At 40.7% G+C, this 20,601-nt stretch overlaps 3 protein-coding genes across 4 annotated transcripts in view; 2 read left to right on the plus strand and 1 right to left on the minus strand.

The window, feature by feature from the left end:
• Positions 1-3,158, plus strand: part of LOC119768737 — a 70,293-nt gene extending 67,135 nt beyond the window's left edge. For both annotated transcript variants that reach the window (XM_038259643.1, XM_038259633.1), the window contains exons 3-4: positions 551-1,362; positions 2,424-3,158. In XM_038259643.1, the coding sequence (XP_038115571.1) occupies positions 568-1,362; positions 2,424-3,125 (1,497 nt within the window). In that variant the 5' untranslated portion in view covers positions 551-567 and the 3' untranslated portion in view covers positions 3,126-3,158. The remainder of the gene's footprint in view (positions 1-550; positions 1,363-2,423) is intronic.
• Positions 3,159-5,992: 2,834 nt separating this feature from the next.
• Positions 5,993-12,225, plus strand: LOC6053768 (eukaryotic initiation factor 4A-III). The gene is made up of 3 exons (XM_038259663.1): positions 5,993-6,264; positions 6,349-6,907; positions 11,512-12,225. The coding sequence occupies exons 1-3, from the start codon at positions 6,129-6,131 to the stop codon at positions 12,017-12,019; spliced, it is 1,203 nt and encodes a 400-aa protein (XP_038115591.1). The 5' UTR covers positions 5,993-6,128; the 3' UTR covers positions 12,020-12,225.
• Positions 12,226-14,227: 2,002 nt separating this feature from the next.
• Positions 14,228-19,107, minus strand: LOC119765267 (uncharacterized protein K02A2.6-like). The gene has a single exon (XM_038248789.1). It carries the CDS (start codon positions 18,893-18,895, stop codon positions 14,561-14,563), a length of 4,335 nt encoding a protein of 1,444 aa, XP_038104717.1. The 5' UTR covers positions 18,896-19,107; the 3' UTR covers positions 14,228-14,560.
• Positions 19,108-20,601: the final 1,494 nt, after the last annotated feature.

The following is a 20,601-nucleotide window of genomic DNA, read 5'->3' on the forward strand; positions in this document are numbered from 1 at the left end:
CTTTGACAGTTCAGAATTGAGGTCGTTTTGCGAACCACTATTCAGCACCCAGCTCATAACAATACAAAATTGAAATAGGCGAAATTTCGTCCCATACGAAAAAAAGTTCAAAAACTTCTGACGATGATAACTCCCCTAAGGAAATGATTTAAAATTGCGGAAAATTTTCTAATGCCACATTTTGGTATTATTTTTTATTTAAGTGTTTTATCAAACTCCTTTGAAACTATGGGAGAACTTTGACCAATTTTGACAAAATAATTAATTTTGCGAATGACTTAAAAACCAAATATGTTGAAGGTGATTTTATTTTTTTATAAACCCACTAAGAAAATTTGTAAAATCGTTTAAATTTCTCGGGGATAATCAAATACTTTGAAAAACGAGTCAATCGACAGATTATTGAATTTTGGAGAATTTCAATCCAGTTTCAATCCAGTTTTATTTTAATAACATTTATTTTTCAATCTTGTTATTTTTCAGAAGCTTTACGCCGTTCATCAATAAAATAGGCCTATGGTCTGAACACGATGCTTCTTTCTCTTTCCAGATCCCACCCCCGCAATCATGGACGAAGGCACCCTCATCTGCGAGCGAGCCACCAGTGCCATCAAGTGCTGCAAACTTCCCCGGCTAACGCGTAGTCTGGACGAGGGCCAACTCCGTCCGGAAAGCTTCCGGGAATTCCACGCTGTTTTAAACGATACACTTCCAAAAGTATTCGACCTGCTTGCATCCTACGAGAACCAACTAGTTTGCTACGACGAGTTCAATGCGGACAACACTGAATTCCGGTTGAATTTGGTGCTCGTCTTGGCTGAACAGCTTGCCGTTCCGGGCGAAATTTACGACTTTCAGACGGAAAATGTGTCCTATCGGCAGCGAATTGAGCAGATTTTTGCCGGTGGGCTGTTGGAGCGAATTCTGCTCGAGGACGGAGGTTGCCGGTTGCGGGAACAACTGTGGGAACACTTCCGTAAGATTCTACCGGGAAATGAGTGGATGTTCCATCCGGGTGATGTCGTCAGCTTTGTGCGGCTTTGTGAGTTTCTGTACGGAGGCTTCCTAGAGCAAGCTCAGGAATTTCCCCAGGCTTTGGCTTCGTTCGTCCTAGCCATAGGAATCGCTCTAGCAGAATATCACGATCCAGAGTATGAATTGCTTGGGGTGAGGTTGTTCAATGTGCTGCTGGGGTCGCAACATTGCGCTCTTATGAAGGAGACCAACATTCACGAGGTAGTGTATCAGCACGCCTTCCGGTTGACAGTAAAGGCGAAAGGAGAACGCCTTGTTCGGGAATTATGGCGCTGCCACTACCAGTACGTGCAGTTGGCGGAAGTAGGACGCAAAGATCTCAGCGAGGTAAGTTATAGGGGCCTTACTTATTTGTCAATTTTTGGCAGATTTTGGGAGAAATGTTTCATCATTTGACTTTTTATAGCTGTCGGCCACCATTGCTAGGTACCAACCACTAGTGTCTTCCTTTTATCTACAAGGACTTCGCCGCCCTGGGCTTCTAAGTGTATGAAAGTATGGCACGGAGCGACGGCGCCGAATACCCATATTTACACAAAGAATTTTAGAGCGCCCGCCGCGGGATTCGAACCGTCGACCTCTGGGTTGTGAGTCCAGTGCGCGGTCCGATTGATCCACACGGGCGGGACATTTAATAATTTATAAATGTTGTACTCAGTTTGGTTTACTTGTAACAGATTTTAAGAACTGATGAAACATTTCATCCGGTGAATTACGCGTCGTGTGTCACTAATAGACGAATCCAGTTTGAAATGGCCGCTAGGTGGCCAATGGTGTTACAAATGACAGCTTCCATGTATTTGAATATGAAAGCTCAGAGGGCTTTTGTTAATTTGATTTGGTTAACCGCGGTGGATTTTCTTGAAATAATTCGAACTGTCAAAAATCCACCAAAGCATCTACCACATTGATCGCACAAAAATCTGTGGTAGAAAAGTGTCCACCGGTAGATGCTTTGGTGGATTTTTGACAGTTCGAATTATTTCAAGAAAATCCACCGTGGTTAACCAAATAAAATTAACAAAAGCCCTCAGGAAAACTAAATTTTTAAGCAATAAAATGATTATTTATGATAAAAGTATTGATGGATTGGGTGCACAAAATGTGTCTAGAATATTATTAAAATAAAAACTGTTCGAAAAATTTGCAATCGAGATAAGTACACCACTCGATTCAGCAGGAATTTTGGGCACCAAAAATATATAGTTTTCATATGTTAAGTAATATCTTTTAAAAGAAAATTAACAAAAAGTATGAAAATCGAGACATTTAGTATGGGAGCTGTCAAATCTCTCACCATCAAAAAGCAGCGTTGAGCTTTCGCTGGATTTGTCTATTGTTTTTCATTTTCAATATTTCATGTGTCCACAAATTATTTTTTTTTTCAGTGGTCCAAAATGGACGACCTCGTAGAGTCCTTGCTGGACGCCCTTTCCTTCGAGCAAAACCTAGAACTGTCCTCGATCTTTCTACTGTATCTACTGAAGTTCCTAACCCTCGACATGAAAAACATTCTAATCGACGACCTTGACGACGTTCAGGCCGTCGACAGCAAGTGCCACCTGTACGAACCGGTCCTGGAGCAGTTACGCAAGCTGTGCGCCCTGGAGTTCCACAACCGGCGGTTCTACCGGTGGAACCGACGTCTAGTTGCCATGCTACCGTTCGAGCTGGAGAAAGCCTGCGGCAACGATCGCATCCACGGCAAGTACATGCACGGCGTCAACCTGCTGTTTGTCCTCACCGTGTTTCCCGTGGAACCGGATGCGTGCGCCTCGTCACCGGAAGTACAGTCAACTCTGCTGGATTTTGTAATCGCGTTCAAGCGCCATCTGCGCGAGCAGTACGGGCGGATTCAGGCGTTGACTGGCCGTTGTGATTTTTTGCACTCGCTTAAGGCGACCATTTCGTGCGACAAGTCGATTGCCGTGTTTGGGCGAATCGTGGCTCGGAAATATTTCATGGACAATTTAGATGCGTTGGCCGGGACGGGACTAGACGGGGATGAAACGTATCAAGAGGACCGTATTTTTTACGAGTGTTTAAAGGAACTACAGTCTGGCAACGTCGGATTGGGGGGATTGTTTTAAATTAAGCAAGTGTTGTTAATGTTCAGCAACAAATGAGAAGACGTTTATAATTCAGAAAGAAACTCCATTCGGTAGCTGTTTAGACGTAATTTCGGGTTTATTTGTGTTGTGTTCTTAAACATACGAGTTGCATTGTTAATTTTATTTTGGTTAACCGCGGTACATTTTCTTGAAATAATTCGTTGGCGTAGAACTGTCAAAAATTGATCGCAGTGGATATGTTTTGACCACAGTTTTTTGTGTGATCAATGTGGTAAATTAATGCTTTGCAATGGTGGATTTTTGACAGTTCGAAACATTTCAAGTAAATTTACAATGCAACTGAGCAGTTCTCTAGGATTTCGGTCATTCGATTTTTTTTTTGTATTTTTTAATCCGACTGAAACTTTTTTGGTGCCTTCGGTATGCCCAAAGAAGCCATTTTGCATCATTAGTTTGTCCATATAATTTTCCATACAAATTTGGCAGCTGGCCATACAAAAATGATGTATGAAAATTCAAAAATCTGTATCTTTTGAAGGAATTTTTTGATAGATTTGGTGTCTTGGGCAAAGTTGTAGGTATAGACACGGACTACACTGGAAAAAAATTATACACGGTAAAAAAATTTGGTGATTTTTTTATTTAACTTTTTATCACTAAAACTTAATTTACAAAAAAAACACAATTTTTAATTTTTTTTAATTTTTTGATATGTTTTAGAGGACATAAATGTTTCCGATTTACAATGTTAAAATATGAAACATTCGTGAAATTTTCCGATCTTTTCAAAAAAAATGTTTTCAAAAATTTTAAATCAAGACTAACAAATCAAAAGGGCGTAATATTGAATGTTTGGTCTTTTTGAAATGTTAGTCTTGATTTGAAAATTTTAAAAATATTTTTTTCGAAAAGATCGGAAAATTTCACAAATGATTCATATATTAACATTGAAAATCGGACCATTAGTTGCTGAGATATTGACGATAGAAAATGGTGGGTTGTTTGGGTGAGACTTAGAAAACATCAATTTTCCTGTTTTTAAACCTTTGCATTGCAATATCTCAGCAACTAAAGGTCGTATCAACAAAGTCCGAAAAAGCAAAATTTAGAGAATTTTCTCAGCTTTTCAAAAATATTTTTTTCAAAACGGTGCAAACATGTGCACTGATTTAAAAAAATTAAAAACTGCGACTATTTTCAAAAAAGTCACCTAAAAATGGATTCAACTTGAAAATTGTGCACTTTATCAAAAATTCACTAAAGTACTTTTTGATTGCAAATTGGAATTTACAGTCATCCCACATATTCGGAACGGTTTCCAGATCGGCCAATGTTCAAAAAATCATAGCAAATCGATAATTGAACTTAATGATTCGCTTTTACCTTCATTTGAAAGCTTTTCTTGCGATCTTTCGATAGCTGTATCGAACATCTGCAAATTATAACTTTTATATGAAGTTGTTGAAGAATTACTTTGACCCTTGAAATCTACAAATTCGGAACACTTTTTTCATACGAATGTAAACAAACTTTGGATCTTTCAAGGAGTACATATTTATTACCAAATAATGACTTCACACACTGAAACCAATGAAACTCAAGCTTAGTGATGTTTTATACATGGTTTGATAACTTTTTTTGTGAAAATATCAGTTAAATTCAGGCGTTCCACAATAGTGGGAGGCACAATAACATCCCACAATTATGAAACAGGACATTTGGAGGCAGTGTTTTGCTGCTCTGGACAAAATAGTCTTGGAATGAAGTTTTTTGTTCAAAAAGTACTACTTTTACTAGTGAAATAGCAAGATAATGTCCAAATGAAGATTCTAGAAATAGTAAGGTCGACAGAAAAGCTAGTTTTGGCATGCTATAGACAAATTATCATAAAAGTGTTCCGAATTTGTGGGATGACTGTACATCGAAAAATGAAGTTGAAAAATTTTTGCGACCAATATTTTGATTTTTTGAAAAAATCAGTATTGATTAAAAAATTCATAACTCGGTCAATGATTTTTTGCACAACCTGGAAATTTCTGAAAAGTTGGCATTTTATGTCCTTAAAAACATATCAAAAAATAAAAAAAAATTAAAAATAGTGTTTTTTTGTAAATCAAGTTTTAGTGATAAAAAGTTAAATAAAAAAATCACCAAATTTTTTTTTACCGTGTATCATTTTTTTCGGTGTAGTCCATATCCATACCTACAACTTTGCCGAAGACACCAAATCGATCAAAAAATTCCTTCAAAAGATACAGATTTTTGAATTTTCATACATCATTTTTGTATGGACATCTGCCAAATTTGTATGGAAAATTATATGGACAAACTAATGATGCAAAATGGCTTCTTTGGGCATACCGAAGGCACCAAAAAAGTTTCAGTCGGATTAAAAAATACAAAAATTAAAATGGAAGAAAAAAGTCCGATTTCGTAGAGAATTGCTCAACTACAATTTTGGTGGATTTCTGGAAACATTTCATCGCAAAAATTTTTTTTTTTCTTTCGCTGCTCGTCCCATCCCTCTGAGAGTAACGCCCCAATTAGTCTGATGGTTGCATAAAATCAGGCTGACGAGGCGTTTAATTTCTAAACGGGAAACTTCTGAGCTGTGGATGCTTTTGCTCTCGACAGGATATCATTTTTGTTACAGATGCCAAAGATATGTGCGATAAAATATTTCCAGTAAATTTGCCAAAGTTGTAAGCTTAACAATACAAACTTTTTGGTCATTTGCTACCCTGTGAAGTGCGTTGAAATGTTTCAAATCTACCGAAATTGTAAGTTTAACAATACGGCTCATGTCTCGTCCGTTTATCTGGCACCCCTGCTAGCTTTGACAGAAGCTGTCATTTTGTTTTAGGTAGCGTCGCTGGATTCTGCACATGCTCTCTCTTTAGCGCCCGTCAAAAAAGTGAAAAGAAACGCCATCATCAACACACATCGCTGCTGCCGGAGTGAAAACGCGTTCATTTTGCTTCGAATTTTCTGCTCCAAAATCCCCGGGAAGTTGCAGTGACCATGGCCGGAAGACGCGCCGCGGCGAACGAGGACCTGTCAAACGTGGAGTTTGAGACAAGCGAGGATGTCGAGGTGCTGCCGACGTTCAACTCGATGGGCCTCCGGGAGGAGCTGCTGCGCGGTGTTTACGCTTACGGTAGGTTCACCTTTTCCGGACGAGGGGGGTGGTTCCACACTTTCACTAATGACTAACGGTGTTTGATTGGGGGGGGGGAGGTAGGTTTCGAGAAGCCGTCGGCCATCCAGCAGCGAAGCATCCTGCCGATCGTCAAGGGACGCGACGTGATCGCCCAGGCGCAGTCCGGAACGGGTAAGACGGCCACTTTCTCCATCTCGATTCTGCAGTCGATGGACACGACGCTGCGTGAAACGCAGGTCCTCTGTTTGTCGCCGACCCGTGAGTTGGCCGTCCAAATTCAGAAGGTCATCTTGGCGTTGGGAGATTTCATGAACGTCCAGTGTCACGCCTGCATCGGCGGAACCAACCTTGGCGAAGACATTCGCAAGCTGGACTATGGCCAGCACGTCGTCAGCGGAACGCCGGGCCGAGTGTTCGACATGATTAAGCGCCGGGTGCTGCGAACGCGGTCCATCAAGATGCTGGTGCTGGACGAAGCGGACGAAATGTTGAACAAGGGATTCAAGGAGCAGATTTACGACGTCTATCGGTACCTTCCGCCGGCGACGCAGGTGGTGCTCATTTCGGCCACGCTGCCTCACGAGATCCTCGAGATGACGTCTAAATTTATGACGGATCCGATTCGGATTCTGGTCAAGCGGTAAGTAGTGCCTTTGGAGATTTATGGCAAAATTAAACCGGGCATGAGGGGGTTAAGTTTTGAATACTATTCTAAAGAATGAAATTAGACACCCGGAATGGAATGGCTTTAAAAACGAATCAAGAGAGGTATTGATGGATTTGTCAATCATTCGATTTCTTCATAATTTAATGCATTAGAAGTCAAAAATAGAAGTTTCAAATGCTTATGCTAAAATATGAAAAGGTCTTTTGAAACTTTAAAATGCCATTTTAACGGTGTCTGAACCAAAGAGCCTATGTCTGGAATATTTTTATCGGATTCCTTGGAAAATGTTACCTAACATACTAAAAATGGGAGGAGTTCATTAACAGGATTCCGAGATATGATTTCTGGAGCAACATTTGAAAACGGCGGTACGACATTGCTCTTACGGCCTTTGATTACACGCGTTTAAATGGCACGAAAAGCCGTAAGAGCAATGTTGTACCGCCCTTTCAAATGTTGCTCCAGATTTTTGAAAATAAAATCCGGATTTTTCCAAGAATACATGCAACCCCCCTTTGGTTGATACATTTTTTTGTCTTCTCTTCAACATTGTTGAGCAATTGTTACCCTATAAAAGGTAACTGAGCAATTTTCTACCAAAACCGGAAATGGATTTTATTAGTTTTTTTTTTGGTTTGGCTCAAACTTTCCCCCCAATTACCTATTACCAAAAAAAACTATTTTGTACCATTGGTTCACCCAATAAGCACCTGTCCATACAAAAATGATAATCGTATTTAGCATGTTTGGGCTTATTTCAAAATGTTTTGATTTTTTATGAAATTCTAATGTACAGCACCGCAAAAATTTTATTTTTCGCAAAAAATAAAATTTTCGTCAATACTTAGATATTTTGGAAACTAATGATGGCAAAACAACTGGTGTACAATGTATTTTAAAACACTTTTTTTCATTAAAATGTTGAAGCCATGGCTCGTAATTTCAATTATTATAAATACTTTTTTTAAGTAGATTTGTCGATGAAGGGTACCGTCACGGGTCACTATTTTTTAAATCGAAAAACTGCAAAAGTTTCACTGAAAACAAACTTTCGGTGGCTACATCTTGAAAACGAAGCTCTTTATCAAAAACTCTATGATGTACTTTTCGATTGCAAATTCAATTTTGCATAAAAAATTGGTTAATTTTTTTTTTTGTATAGAGCGTCGATTTTTTTCCATAAATTGCTCTTTTTTTAAATTTTATAACTCGGCGGCAGATTTTTTGACCATACTTCTCTATGGTTTAAAAGTTGGGGGTTTGTGCCCTTAAACATTTAAAAAATCTCAAAAATACATAAATACGTATTTTGGGAAATTGAGTTTTTGTGAAAAAAATGCTAATACAAAAATCAGATTTTTTTTCCGTGTACCTATTTTTTTCTCAATAGTCCTCAACTGTACCTACAACTTTGCCGAAGACACCAAATTGTTCAGAAAAATCACTCAAAAGTAACAGCTGTTTGAATATTTACCTACCATTTTTGTATGGACAGGTGCAACAACTTGTATGGAGACTTATATGGGTGAACCAATGACACAAAATAGCTTCTTTGGTCATAGGGAAGGCCCCAACGAAGTTTTAGCCAAAAAAAAATACAAAAGAATATGGTCGATATTTGTCGATTTTGTATAGAATTGCTCAACTGCAATGTTTTGTAACACGTGATTAAAAAAACGAATTGTATTATTCTAAATGAAAAAAATACCTCTTTGGGGTATTAAATATTTGAAAAGTACATTAAATTTCCCATAAAATGACATGTCTCGCGATTTAATAAAAATTTACAAAAAAAAGATCCCTTTGACAAGAAATTTCTATTTCTAAACTGTTTCGAGCAAAAATTGACAATACACTTGTTTGAGTAAAAATGTAGAAAAATTAAAGGGGTCACCGTCACGAGATATCGAAAAACGGACTGTGAAGGACGTATAAGACTAAGGAGCGTTATTTGATTACGTAACGCAGTCGGGGGGAGTGGGGTCTGAGGCCGTGTTTTATACAAAAATTATAAAATACGTATTAAAAGAACGCTCCTCTTCCACAAACAAACAAGACAAGACACGAACCAAAGACGCTTCGCAAACTAACAAACAGTTTGTGGTCCCATAAAAGACATACCTGTTAGACTATAACAAACAAACAAACTCGCCCTTTTTCGTGTTTGTTTTTGCAGAGACAAACTGCCAAACTGTTAACTAGTTTGTTTGTCGTAGTCTAATACTTCCTTTACTTCATTTACAATAACATTTTTATATGTATGTAGCCAAACAATTCATTTAGAGTAAAATAATTTTTATTTAGAATACCACACATTATTTGCAGGCCAAGTGCGAATGATTCTGATGATATCCCTTCAGTTGACGCTCAGGCGAGGAACATCCTGGAAGGAGCGTCACTGACTACGTCCGTAGTCCTGTTAGATCTTTCTTGATCAGGACAGTATAGCTCTGGTTCCTTGCAAGTATCCTATTTTCTTACCTCCACGTTGGCTTGGTTTTCATGATGACCTAGCTGGTGGCCTGTGGAAACGGATCGTAAACCTTTGACCAGCGAGGGTCAGAGTCGAGACGGCTAGAAGAAAGGGGCGCGACAATGTGGGAAAGGAAGTAATTTGTGATTGTAGACGGTATTGTTTTGATTCGCAGTATGTTGAGTCAACTGCTGTGGATGTACCTGAAACATCACACAACGGGGTTTCTCTTCTTTCCGTTTTTATCTATCATCTATATTCTGTTAATTTTGTTTCACTGATTCTCTAACGCAGCTTCTGTTTACTATCCTCCATTTGATTTCGATTTTACTTATTTGATTCTCTTATTTCTCAACGCTTTTCCACTCAATTTTACTAATTGATGCTGCTGCAACAAACTGTCTGCTTTCCCTTAATTTGGCAGCGATGTCAATTTTGTTTATCATGTGCCTTTTCTTTATTTATCTATTTCAATAATTTCTCATCTTCCCTGTAAATTGCCCATCATAACAATAATCTAAGCTTGTTTGTTATCTCTTTTCATTAACTATTGTTAATTTCTTTATCTTCTTCATAAATTACTATCTTTCTTTTACTATTGATTCTTTACATAGTATATTTCTTTCACTGTCCATTGTTTTGAAACTTCACCTTTTTCTTAAGCAAGTGAGGTTCGAGCCCTGACTCAATTTATGAAATGATTAAAGGATTAACGCAACTATTACTATTGTACTTTTGAAAAACTTTTAAAAAATGCTTAGGACCAAAATATTGTAACAAAACACCGCGACAAAAGAAATAGCAACAGATAAACACGACTCAACAATAGGGAAGATTTCAGGAGAAAACAATACACAGTAAATAACAATAAGTTTTTGAATTCAAACTAAAAATAAAACAGTTTTGACTTTATGAAAGTTGATAGGCACACTTTAAATGGTTAGGCGCTTATACTTACATCAAACCCTACTTAATGTACCACCCCCGGCCGAGTTAAAATGCGTAACCGGAAAAGAAGGTGTGCATGCCTGGCACGAACACTCAAAGCGTGTTCTAGCGTGCTGCTCGTACTGACTCAGAGCAAGGGTGAGATGTAGGTGTAAGGGCAGTGCGTGTTCGTCGGGAACCTGGTGCATAAGATCGGTCAAGGCCCGTTCTTACACTGAAAATTGCGAAATTGCGAAAATTGCGAAATACCACACATTATTTGTAAGAAATACTTTCCATTAATTATCCTACACCTATCTTTTCATTTGTGACCAAAATAGTTACTTCTTCCCTAGATTCTACCGATTCTACCTTACTACAAGACCCGCTTGGACCAAGTAACGCTCGTCAGTTACATGATCTTCAAGTATGGAATTTAAGAAGTTTTTTTTGTTTTTTTTTTTTATATATTGTTTACTGATCCTCGGTCCCAACCTGGTCACAGCACCTAAAAGGACCTAATAAAAATAAGTTAAGAAAAAAAATGTTTCATGAACTTTCCGGTTTTCGTGTGAGTTAGCGGAGAATCAGCCTGTGACGAGAATAGGAGTATTTCTCCTAAAAACTGTTATTTAAATACTGTTACTTTTCATGGGTGTTCCCCTCAAAAACAGGGAAAGATTCTGCCCTTCTGCCAAAAAGCAACAGATGAACATTATCTTTATCAAGAAATATTTTTTTAAATTGTCCAAAGGTCAAGTTCTGTTACTAGCTATTTTGAAAAGGAAGTGTGAATACAATTTTCCAGGAAATAATTTTCTATACGGTACAACAAAATAAAAGAGAAGCACTAATCTATGGCAGGGTACTTAGAGTTTGTCTGCGACTCAGTGTTCTCGATTCTCGTGTAATCTAGCTACTTATTTCTATGTAAAGCAGTGGATAGCAGTAGCAATCATTTTGATGGAAAAACGCCTCAACATAAATAACCAGCTGTTGTTTTTTTGCAAGTCGTATTTGTAATGGGATATAACTTTCTGCTCCAGAGTTCTGCAGTTTTTGGAATTTATTTCATTACCGTATCGCTCTGTTTTTTGCTCGAAGTTCTTTTCGATGCAATTGTAAAAATACATTTCTTTGAATCAGGCAGTAATTTTCCCATTTATTCTCCCAACAGTGACGAGTTGACGCTCGAGGGCATCAAGCAGTTCTTCGTGGCGGTCGAGCGCGAGGAGTGGAAGTTTGACACGCTGTGCGACCTGTACGACACGCTGACCATCACGCAGGCCGTTATCTTTTGCAACACGAAGCGCAAGGTCGACTGGCTGACGGAGAAGATGCGCGAGGCAAACTTTACCGTTAGCTCGATGCACGGCGACATGCCGCAGAAGGAGCGTGACGAAATTATGAAGGAGTTCCGTTCCGGCCAGAGCCGGGTGCTGATCACGACGGACGTGTGGGCGCGTGGCATCGACGTCCAGCAGGTTTCGCTCGTCATCAACTACGATCTGCCGAACAATCGTGAGCTGTACATTCACCGCATCGGCCGATCGGGTCGATTTGGCCGCAAGGGTGTGGCGATCAACTTCGTGAAGAGCGACGACATTAGAATTTTGCGCGACATTGAACAGTACTACTCGACGCAGATCGACGAAATGCCGATGAACGTGGCCGATTTGATTTAAATTATTTGCTTTAGTAACGGTTTGATAGAGTGTAAGTAAACCAACAATTTGAAAAGAAAAAAAAAAAACAATAATCTGTACACAATGATGTAATAGAAATGCGAACAAATATTATCTCTATTTGTGTAACCCTGAAAATATGTAACTCTTGATCATTTCATCAAAATGGACTAACTAATAAAGAGAAGTACTCTTTCAATCTCAAACTTTTGTTTGTTGTCTTACTATACTGATCCGGAGCCAGTTCGTTCAATGTGTTAAAAAATGGATCTCTGTGGTGAGCTATGACTGATGTTCTTTCACAAACAACTAAGTACGCGCTGCACACCTTCTTTTCCGGTTACGCATTTTAACTCGGCCGGGGGTGGTACATTGCGTAGGGTTTGATGTAAGTATAAGCGCCTAACCATTTAAAGTGTGCCTATCAACTTTCATTAAAGCAAAAACTGTTTTATTTTAGTTTGGATTCAAAAACTAGTTGTTATTTTACTGTGTATTGTTTTACTCCTAAAATCTTTCCTAGTGTTGAGTCGTTTTTATTTGTTGCTATTTCTTTTGTCGCGGTGTTTTGTTACAATTTTTGGTCCTAAGCAAGTTATAAAAGTTTACCAAAAGTACAATAGCAATATTTGTGTTAATCCTTTAATTATTCCATAAATTGAGTAAGGGCTCAAACCTCACTTGTTTGAAAAAAAGGGTGAAGATTGAAAACAATAGACAATAGTTAATAAATAGAGATAAAAAACAAACTTAGATTGTAGTAATGATTATGTATAGGACAGATAAAGATTTTTTCAAATAAATAAATTCGCAATAAAATCCAAAAGGATTAGGCAAATGATAAATAATACTTGATATTACTAGTACATTAAGGAAAAGTGTATTTTTAAGGAAAAAAATACAAAGTTTGTTACAGAGCAGTTCTCTAAGATTTCGGTCATTCGATTTTTATTTGTATTTTTTAATCCGACTGAAACTTTTTTGGTGCCTTCGGTATGCCCAAAGAAGCCATTTTGCATCATTAGTTTGTCCATATAATTTTCCATACAAATTTGGCAGCTCTCCATACAAAAATGATGTATGAAAATTCAAAAATCTGTATCCTTTGAAGGAATTTTTTGATCGATTGCGAATTGCGAATTGCGATTTGGTGTCTTGGGCAAAGTTGTAGGTATGGATACGGACTACACTGGAAAAAAATGATACAAGGTAAAAAAAATTTGGTGATTTTTTTATTTAACTTTTATCACTAAAACTTGATTTGCAAAAAAACACTATTTTTATTTTTTTTTATTTTTTGATATGTTTTAGAGGACATCAAATGACATCTTTCCAGAAATTTCCAGGTTGTGCAAAAAATCATTGACCGAGTTATGAATTTTTTAATCAATACTGATTTTTTCAAAAAATCGAAATTTTGGTCGCAAAAATTTTTCAACTTTATTTTTCGATGTAAAATTGAATTTGCAATCAAAAAGTACTTTAGTGAAATTTTGATAAAGTGCACCGTTTTCAAGTTATAGCCATTTTTATGTAACTTTTTTCAAAATAGTCGCAGTTTTTCATTTTTTTAAATTAATGCACATGTTTGCCCACTTTTGAAAAAAAATATTTTTGAAAAGCTGAGAAAATTCTATATATTTTGCATTTTTGAACATTGTTGATACGACCCTTAGTTGCTGAGATATTGCCATGCAAAGGTTAAAAAACAGGAAAATTGACGTATTCTAAGTCTCACCCAAACAACCCACCATTTTCTAATGTCGATATCTCAGCAACTAATGGTCCGATTTTCAATTTTTAAATCAAGACTAACATTTCAAAAGGGCAAAATATTCAATATTACGCCCTTTTAAAATGGTAGTCTTGATTTGAAAATTTTGAAAATATTGTTTTCAAAAAGATCGGAAAATTTCACTAATGTTTCATATTGCGCGTATTGAGAAATAATCAGTTTTGGTGATTATCTTGAAGGGGTCCCAAATATAGGAGCGCAAGGAGTTTTTCAATTGATCGCAGCAATCGGTTTGATTTTCACTTTACATTGCTGTCAGTTCAGATCAACAATTTATGTTTTTTTTCGTTTCGAAAGTCTTTTTTTCAGATGGTGAGCGTTTTTAATGAAACAATATTTTTAATATTAAAAATAAAACTCCTTCCTTCTATTGCAGGGATCATGTTTGATTTAAAAAATATATCAATCCTGAGGCTTTTTCGCAACTGCGTTCATTTATTGTGTAATGCAGTTAGGGGGATGTTTTGCCAAAAACGGATTCCGGTTGTGACCACCGGGGAACATGGGAACCGCAGACCGCCCAGCAGACAAATTAATACACTAATACACTGAAGACGCTCTTCATTCTGCTGTGTTTAGCAGCTAGCAAAACACGTGTTTTTTTGCTTCTACAAACTAGTGTTGTTTATTCTCTGGCGTCTCTACATAAACTCAACTTTTTCTCTCTTGCGTGTCTGACAGCACAGGGTCGCAACACTGCGCTCGCGGCAGGGTTGTACTCTGCGGTAGCATCTCCCCTTGAAGACTCAGCCCATCACGAAGTTCTTCAATCTTTCCGGAAGTTTGATAGGACGTTTGGGTCGCGACGGGATGGACGGTGCAGGTTCGACAACAGCAGGTTGGGCTGTTTGCTCAGCTTCGGACTCGGCAGACTCGTACTCGTCGGTATCATCTGGTAGATCTGGAAGAAGTGCTGGATGCTGTGCAGAACTGCTGGGCTGTGTCGGTGGTTTGAGGCCGAAGTCATCCACCAAAATGCTCAACGGTGACTTCGCAGTAGTTGGCTGTCTTGCGTGATACCCGGGGTCCTCATACCGTAGGCGTAGCTGATTTGCATGAGACCTGATAAGTTTTCTGCGACCCGATGGGTGTTCCAGCAACACGTTGAAGTTAACGGAACCGAATGCCTCGATTATAGTTCCGGCGACCCATTTCCACTTTTCGGCATTACTGTACAGCTTAGCGTACACGGTTGATCCAGTCGAAAACTTTGCTTGAGGCGGACCAGCCGGACTGTCACGGTGAGATGGTGGGCGTAATAGGTCCAACGTTGTCCTCATTGGCCGGCCCAACATCTCTTCTGCAGGAGACTTCCCGTTTAGCACAGCACTGGGTGTTGAACGATACACCTGAAGAAAAGTCTGCAACGCTTCGGCCGATGGCATACCTTCCCCTTCAACGAGTTTCTTCAGCGACCGCTTGAGGGTGTCGACAAATCTCTCGGCTTGTCCATTCGATTGCGGGTGATAGGGTGCTGTGCGTATGTGTATGATTCCGAGTTTATCACACATTTCCTTGAATTCCCCACTGCAGAATTGACTTCCGTTGTCCGTGATGATAGTCTCCGGAATGCCGAATCTTGCGAACATCTCAAACAGGAAGCGAATGGTAGCGGCTGACGTGGTCGAGCGCGTCGCGAAGATCTCTGGCCACTTCGAGAAGGAGTCCACAGCAACCAAGTAGTACAGGCCGTCAAGTGGACCTGCATAATCCAGATGAATCCGTTTCCATGGGCCGTCCGCTCTGGGCCACGGTTGAGGTTGATGATGGGCTGGCGACTTCGCGGCCATGGCGCAAATTCCGCACTGATGCACCAACTGCTGGATGTCTGCATCTATGTTCGGCCAGAAAACAATACTGCGTGCGATTGATTTCATCCGCTCCATGCCTTGATGACCACGGTGGATCTGCCGCAAGATTCGCTGACTCAACACCTCCGGAACAACAACTCGATCCTCCATCATTATGCATCCGTTGACCACCGATAGCGAGTCTCTGCGGGAGTGAAATGCCTTCAACTTGGAATCGCTTATCAGTTTGGAATGCGGCCAACTGGTGTTGATGTACCGGGTGACAAGCTGCAACGTAGGATCGGAAGATGTTGCAGTTTTGAGCTTCTTGAAACTCAGCGGAAGATCGTCGACGCTTTCTTGGAGACTTGCTTTCACCTCTTTCTCGACACAGACGTTAGCAACAACGAATTCTTCGTCTGGCTTCGGATGATTGCTAATCAAACGGGAGAGCACATCTGCGTAGCCAAAATGATCCGTTGAGACGTACTCCAATCCGAAGTCGAATCCAAGCATAGAAAGGGCCCAACGCTGCAGGCGGTTTGCCGTGTGTAGTGGTATGCCTTTCTTAGATCCGAACACTCGCAAAAGGGGCTTGTGGTCTGTTTGGAGTTTGAACGTTCGTCCCAGCAGCATGCGCCGGAATTTCTCCAACGCGAAAACGAGAGCCAGTGCTTCTTTTTCCACCTGGCTGTAGTTTTGTTCAGCTGAAGTGAGCGTTTTCGATGCGTGGGCGATTGCTTTGATCTGGCCATCAGGAAACCGATGCATGATGACCGCTCCCACGCCAGTCTTCGAAGCGTCCCCGGCCACTATCAGCTCCAACGCAGGGTTGTAGTGTGTGAGTAGAAGGTCCGATTGCAGCACGTTCTTGATGTTCTCGAACGCTTCTTGGCAAGCCCCAGTCCAAACGAACTTGTTGCCTTTCTTCAGCAAATCGTCCAACGGGCGTCGGATGCGGTGAATCTCCGGAACGAATTTCCCGTAAAAATTAGCTGCACCCAGGAAAGAGCGGAGTGTGCTGACGTCTGTAGGCTGTGGCATGCGAGAGATGGCGGCGACTTTTTCCGGGTCCGGCTTGATTCCTGCAGCGTTCACGATGTAGCCAAGATATTTGATCTCCGCCTTGTAGAAACTGCACTTTTCTGGTCGGAGGTGGAATCCGTATTCTTGTATGCGAGCGAAGAGAGCGTTGAGAATTTCATCATGCTCGCGTGCGGTGGCGCTGTAGATGATGAAATCATCTAGAAAGTTGTCCACTCCCTTGAGCCCAGCGCACATCTTGGCCATTAGCTGCTGGAATGCTCCCGTTGCTGGTTTTACTCCCGGCGACAGCCGGTTGAACTGGAACAGTCCACGGTGAGTATTGATCGTCAGCAACTTCTTCGAGTCATCATCCACCTCAACTTGCAGGTAGGCGTCTGATAGATCAATGATGCTGAAGATCTTGCTTCCGGAGAGCTTCGAGAAGATGTCGTCTGGCGTTGGCAGCGGGTAGTGGTGCGATTCCAGCACCGCGTTCAGGCCAGTTGAGTAATCCGCACATATCCGGATTTTACCTCCTGGTTTCCTGACCGAGACAATTGGAGCAGCCCAGTCAGCATAATCTACTGGCGTGATGATGTTCAGTTGTTGTAACCGGTCCAGCTCGGCATCGATCAACTCAACGGCATGGAACGGCACCGGTCGCTTTGGCCGGAACACGGGTTGTGCGTCAGCCTTGAGGTAAAGTTTCACTTTAGTTTTGGTGCAGTGCCCCAGCGTGTCACTGAAAACTTCAGGAAATCGGGTGAGGTACCGGCTAGCAGGATTGATCAAATTGGAACGATTTACCTGATTGCAAACGGTAGTCAGCGGTTTGCTCCAGAGGTCGAACGAGTCAATGAAGTCAAGGCCCAGCAAGTTGAGTCCTTTCACCGACGTGACGTAGCAAACTCCGGTCCGCGATTCCTCCCCAATCTTCATAGCGCAGTTGAATTCACCGACGATCGGTAACGGCTGACCCGAAGCTGTGTTGGCCCGGTGCAGAGTCGGAACGAGCGCAGGAGATCCACAGATCTGCCAGGATTGCTCCGAAATGACTGTGATGTCCGATCCACAGTCCAGCTGTAGTTTAACCACGTTGTTGTTGATACGAGTAGTTACGTATTTTCTGCGGTTGCCAATGTTGTTGATTACGTGGACATGGTTCGACTGCGCCGGTTTCTTTTTCTGCTTCCGGAATTGCTTGTTGGAGTCACTTTGTCCTGAACTGCTGGTTCTGTTTACGCAGTTGCAGTATCCTTCCTTGTGCCCTTGCTTGTGGCACTGCCTGCACGTGTGTTCGGTGTAAGGGCACTCCTTTACGAAGTGCATTGCTCCACACTGCCAGCAAGGTGACGGTGGTACTGCTTCTGCTGGGTGTTTCGCGACTTCCGCTGTGCTTGGCTTCGGCGACCTGTGCCGCTGGTGAGCTGCTACAGCTTGAACCGAAGCGGGCGGCTGCTGCGACGTGACGGCTTGAACCACTGCGGATTGCGGATTTTCCACCAGCGCGGTGTCGTGTTTAAGATTCGACAAACGCTGACACTCGGTAATGAGCGCCTCCAAGTTGATCTCTGTAGCTCCTTCCGCTTCCAGCTTAGACAGAAGTCTGGTTCGTACTTCGGCTTCCTTAGATGACTGCAGACCACAAATGAACACCAGCGCTTTGAACTGGTCGATTTTCAATTGCGGCAGCTCAAATTCCTCGCAGTGTCGATTCACAAGCGAGGCAAACGTGATGTAGTCATCGGCGTCGCTCTTGGCCAGTCGAAGGCAATCGTAACGCTTGCTGAACAGGGATCTGTTAACTCCGAAAATGGCCTTCAGCTTGTCTACCACCTCCTTGAACTTGTAGTCGCGTGGGTGCTTTGGCAAAAGATAGCTCAAAAACTTTTCGTGCACAGGAACACTCAAGCTACGAAGAAGAAGTCGAATCTTCGCCGCATCGTTGAGCTCTTTGCCATCCTCCTCGAAGAGATCGTCATATTTGTTGTACCACCGATCGAACGACATGCCAGCCTCCGGATCATAACAAAACTCCTTAATCACCGATGACAGGGATTCGATGATTTGTTCCGGCCTCCTTTGGACCGGCGCAGGATTCGCTGTTTGTGCCGCCGGCTGCGTTGAGAGCCGTTCCAGTAGCTGCAATAGCCGAGCATTGTTGTCGGCCATTTGCTTCAGCAACTCCTGCGTCGCCGGATCCTTGAATCCAGGGAAATCCTTTTGTTGGTCATCGTCACTGTCATCACTTCCGTTGCCGGACATGGCTCTTCGATCCCGACGTTAGATCACTTTGGAGGATAAACCTCGTCGCCAAAATGCTGTGTTTAGCAGCTAGCAAAACACGTGTTTTTTTGCTTCTACAAACTAGTGTTGTTTATTCTCTGGCGTCTCTACATAAACTCAACTTTTTCTCTCTTGCGTGTCTGACAGCACAGGGTCGCAACACTGCGCTCGCGGCAGGGTTGTACTCTGCGGTAGCACATTCAAAATTAAAAAGTTTCATACGTCGCATGGCCAGTTAACCGACGAGTTAACGCTGTTTCCTAAATACGGTTCTGGAACTGGTTCCGATGTTCCGTCTCATGGATTTTGTTTTGCTATTCTAGAATTGTTTTGTATGGAAAAAGCAATGGAATCAAAATTCTTGACCAAACTGGATCTATCGGTGGTCCGTACCCCGCCAACCGGTCTGAAGGGTAATTTTCTATCAGATTCTTATCAGATACTTAAACATGGGTTTCTTGGAACCAAAGAGAAGTAATTTTTGGTGGAACCATGTTTTGTTAAATTTTTGGTCATTTTCTCACTTTTACCCATTGTCTTTTAGTGTAATCTACAAAATCAGGGCCGATAGCCCTCAAGCCGCTGACCTTAACCGTCAGGTAATGTCCCCTCTGAGCATGCCCGGGTTAGCGTATAACAATGCCCGCTGTGCGTCCATCCGACCAGGTACCCGGTTCTATCAAGCCGGCCACAAAGGTCTCAAAACGGTAGATTCCGCCACCAGAAACCAGACAACCGCAGCCAAAACCGACAATCAATCATCAGCCAGCAGTAAAAGTCCCTACGAATATCTCAGATTGGCAGTCAACAATAATTTTAAAAAATTGTCTAAGCCTACTCTCCTGCCTTCTCTAGGTTTCCCAGGGTTTTCCCATTGCGACGATATCTTTCTGCGGCGATTAATTGGAGCGCAAGATTCTAATTTTTCTCGAAATTATTAATATTTTGACATTGAAAATCGGACGATTAGTTGCTGAGATATCGACATTGAAAAATTGTGGGCTGTTTGGGAAAAACATCAAAAAAAAAACATCAATTTTCCTGTTTTTAAACCTTTGCATTGCAATATCTCAGCAACTAAAGGTCGTGACAACAAAGGCCTTTCAAAAGTGAGCAAACATGTGCACTAATTTAAAAAAATGAAAAACTGCGACTTTTTTGAAAAAAGTTACATAAAAATGGCTATAACTTGAAAACGGTGCACTTTATCAAAATTTCACTAAAGTACTTTTTGATTGCAAATTCAATTTTACATCGAAAAATAAAGTTGAAAAATTTTTGCGACCAAAATTTCGATTTTTTGAAAAAATCAGTATTGATTAAAAAATTCATAACTCGGTCAATGATTTTTTGCACAACCTGGAAATTTCTGGAAAGATGTCATTTGATGTCCTCTAAAACATATCAAAAAATAAAAAAAAATAAAAATAGTGTTTTTTTGCAAATCAAGTTTTAGTGATAAAAGTTAAATAAAAAAATCACCAAATTTTTTTTACCGTGTATCATTTTTTTCCAGTGTAGTCCGTATCCATGCCTACAACTTTGCCGAAGACACCAAATCGATCAAAAAATTCCTTCAAAAGATACAGATTTTTGAATTTTCATACATCATTTTTGTATGGACAGCTGCCAAATTTGTATGGAAAATTATATGGACAAACTAATGATGCAAAATGGCTTCTTTG

This window comes from Culex quinquefasciatus, chromosome 1 (assembly GCF_015732765.1).
Source record: "Culex quinquefasciatus strain JHB chromosome 1, VPISU_Cqui_1.0_pri_paternal, whole genome shotgun sequence".
Lineage (NCBI taxonomy): Eukaryota > Metazoa > Arthropoda > Insecta > Diptera > Culicidae > Culex > Culex quinquefasciatus.

Bases quoted from the DNA above. Each gene is read 5' to 3' on its own strand.
- LOC6053768 (XM_038259663.1), top strand. From the start codon at position 6,129: ATGGCCGGAAGACGCGCCGCGGCGAACGAGGACCTGTCAAACGTGGAG. The intron at 6,265-6,348 runs GTAGGTTCACCT...GGGGGGAGGTAG, and splicing joins GCGCGGTGTTTACGCTTACG to GTTTCGAGAAGCCGTCGGCC. The intron at 6,908-11,511 runs GTAAGTAGTGCC...TTCTCCCAACAG, and splicing joins ATTCGGATTCTGGTCAAGCG to TGACGAGTTGACGCTCGAGG.
- LOC119765267 (XM_038248789.1), bottom strand. From the start codon at position 18,895: ATGTCCGGCAACGGAAGTGATGACAGTGACGATGACCAACAAAAGGAT.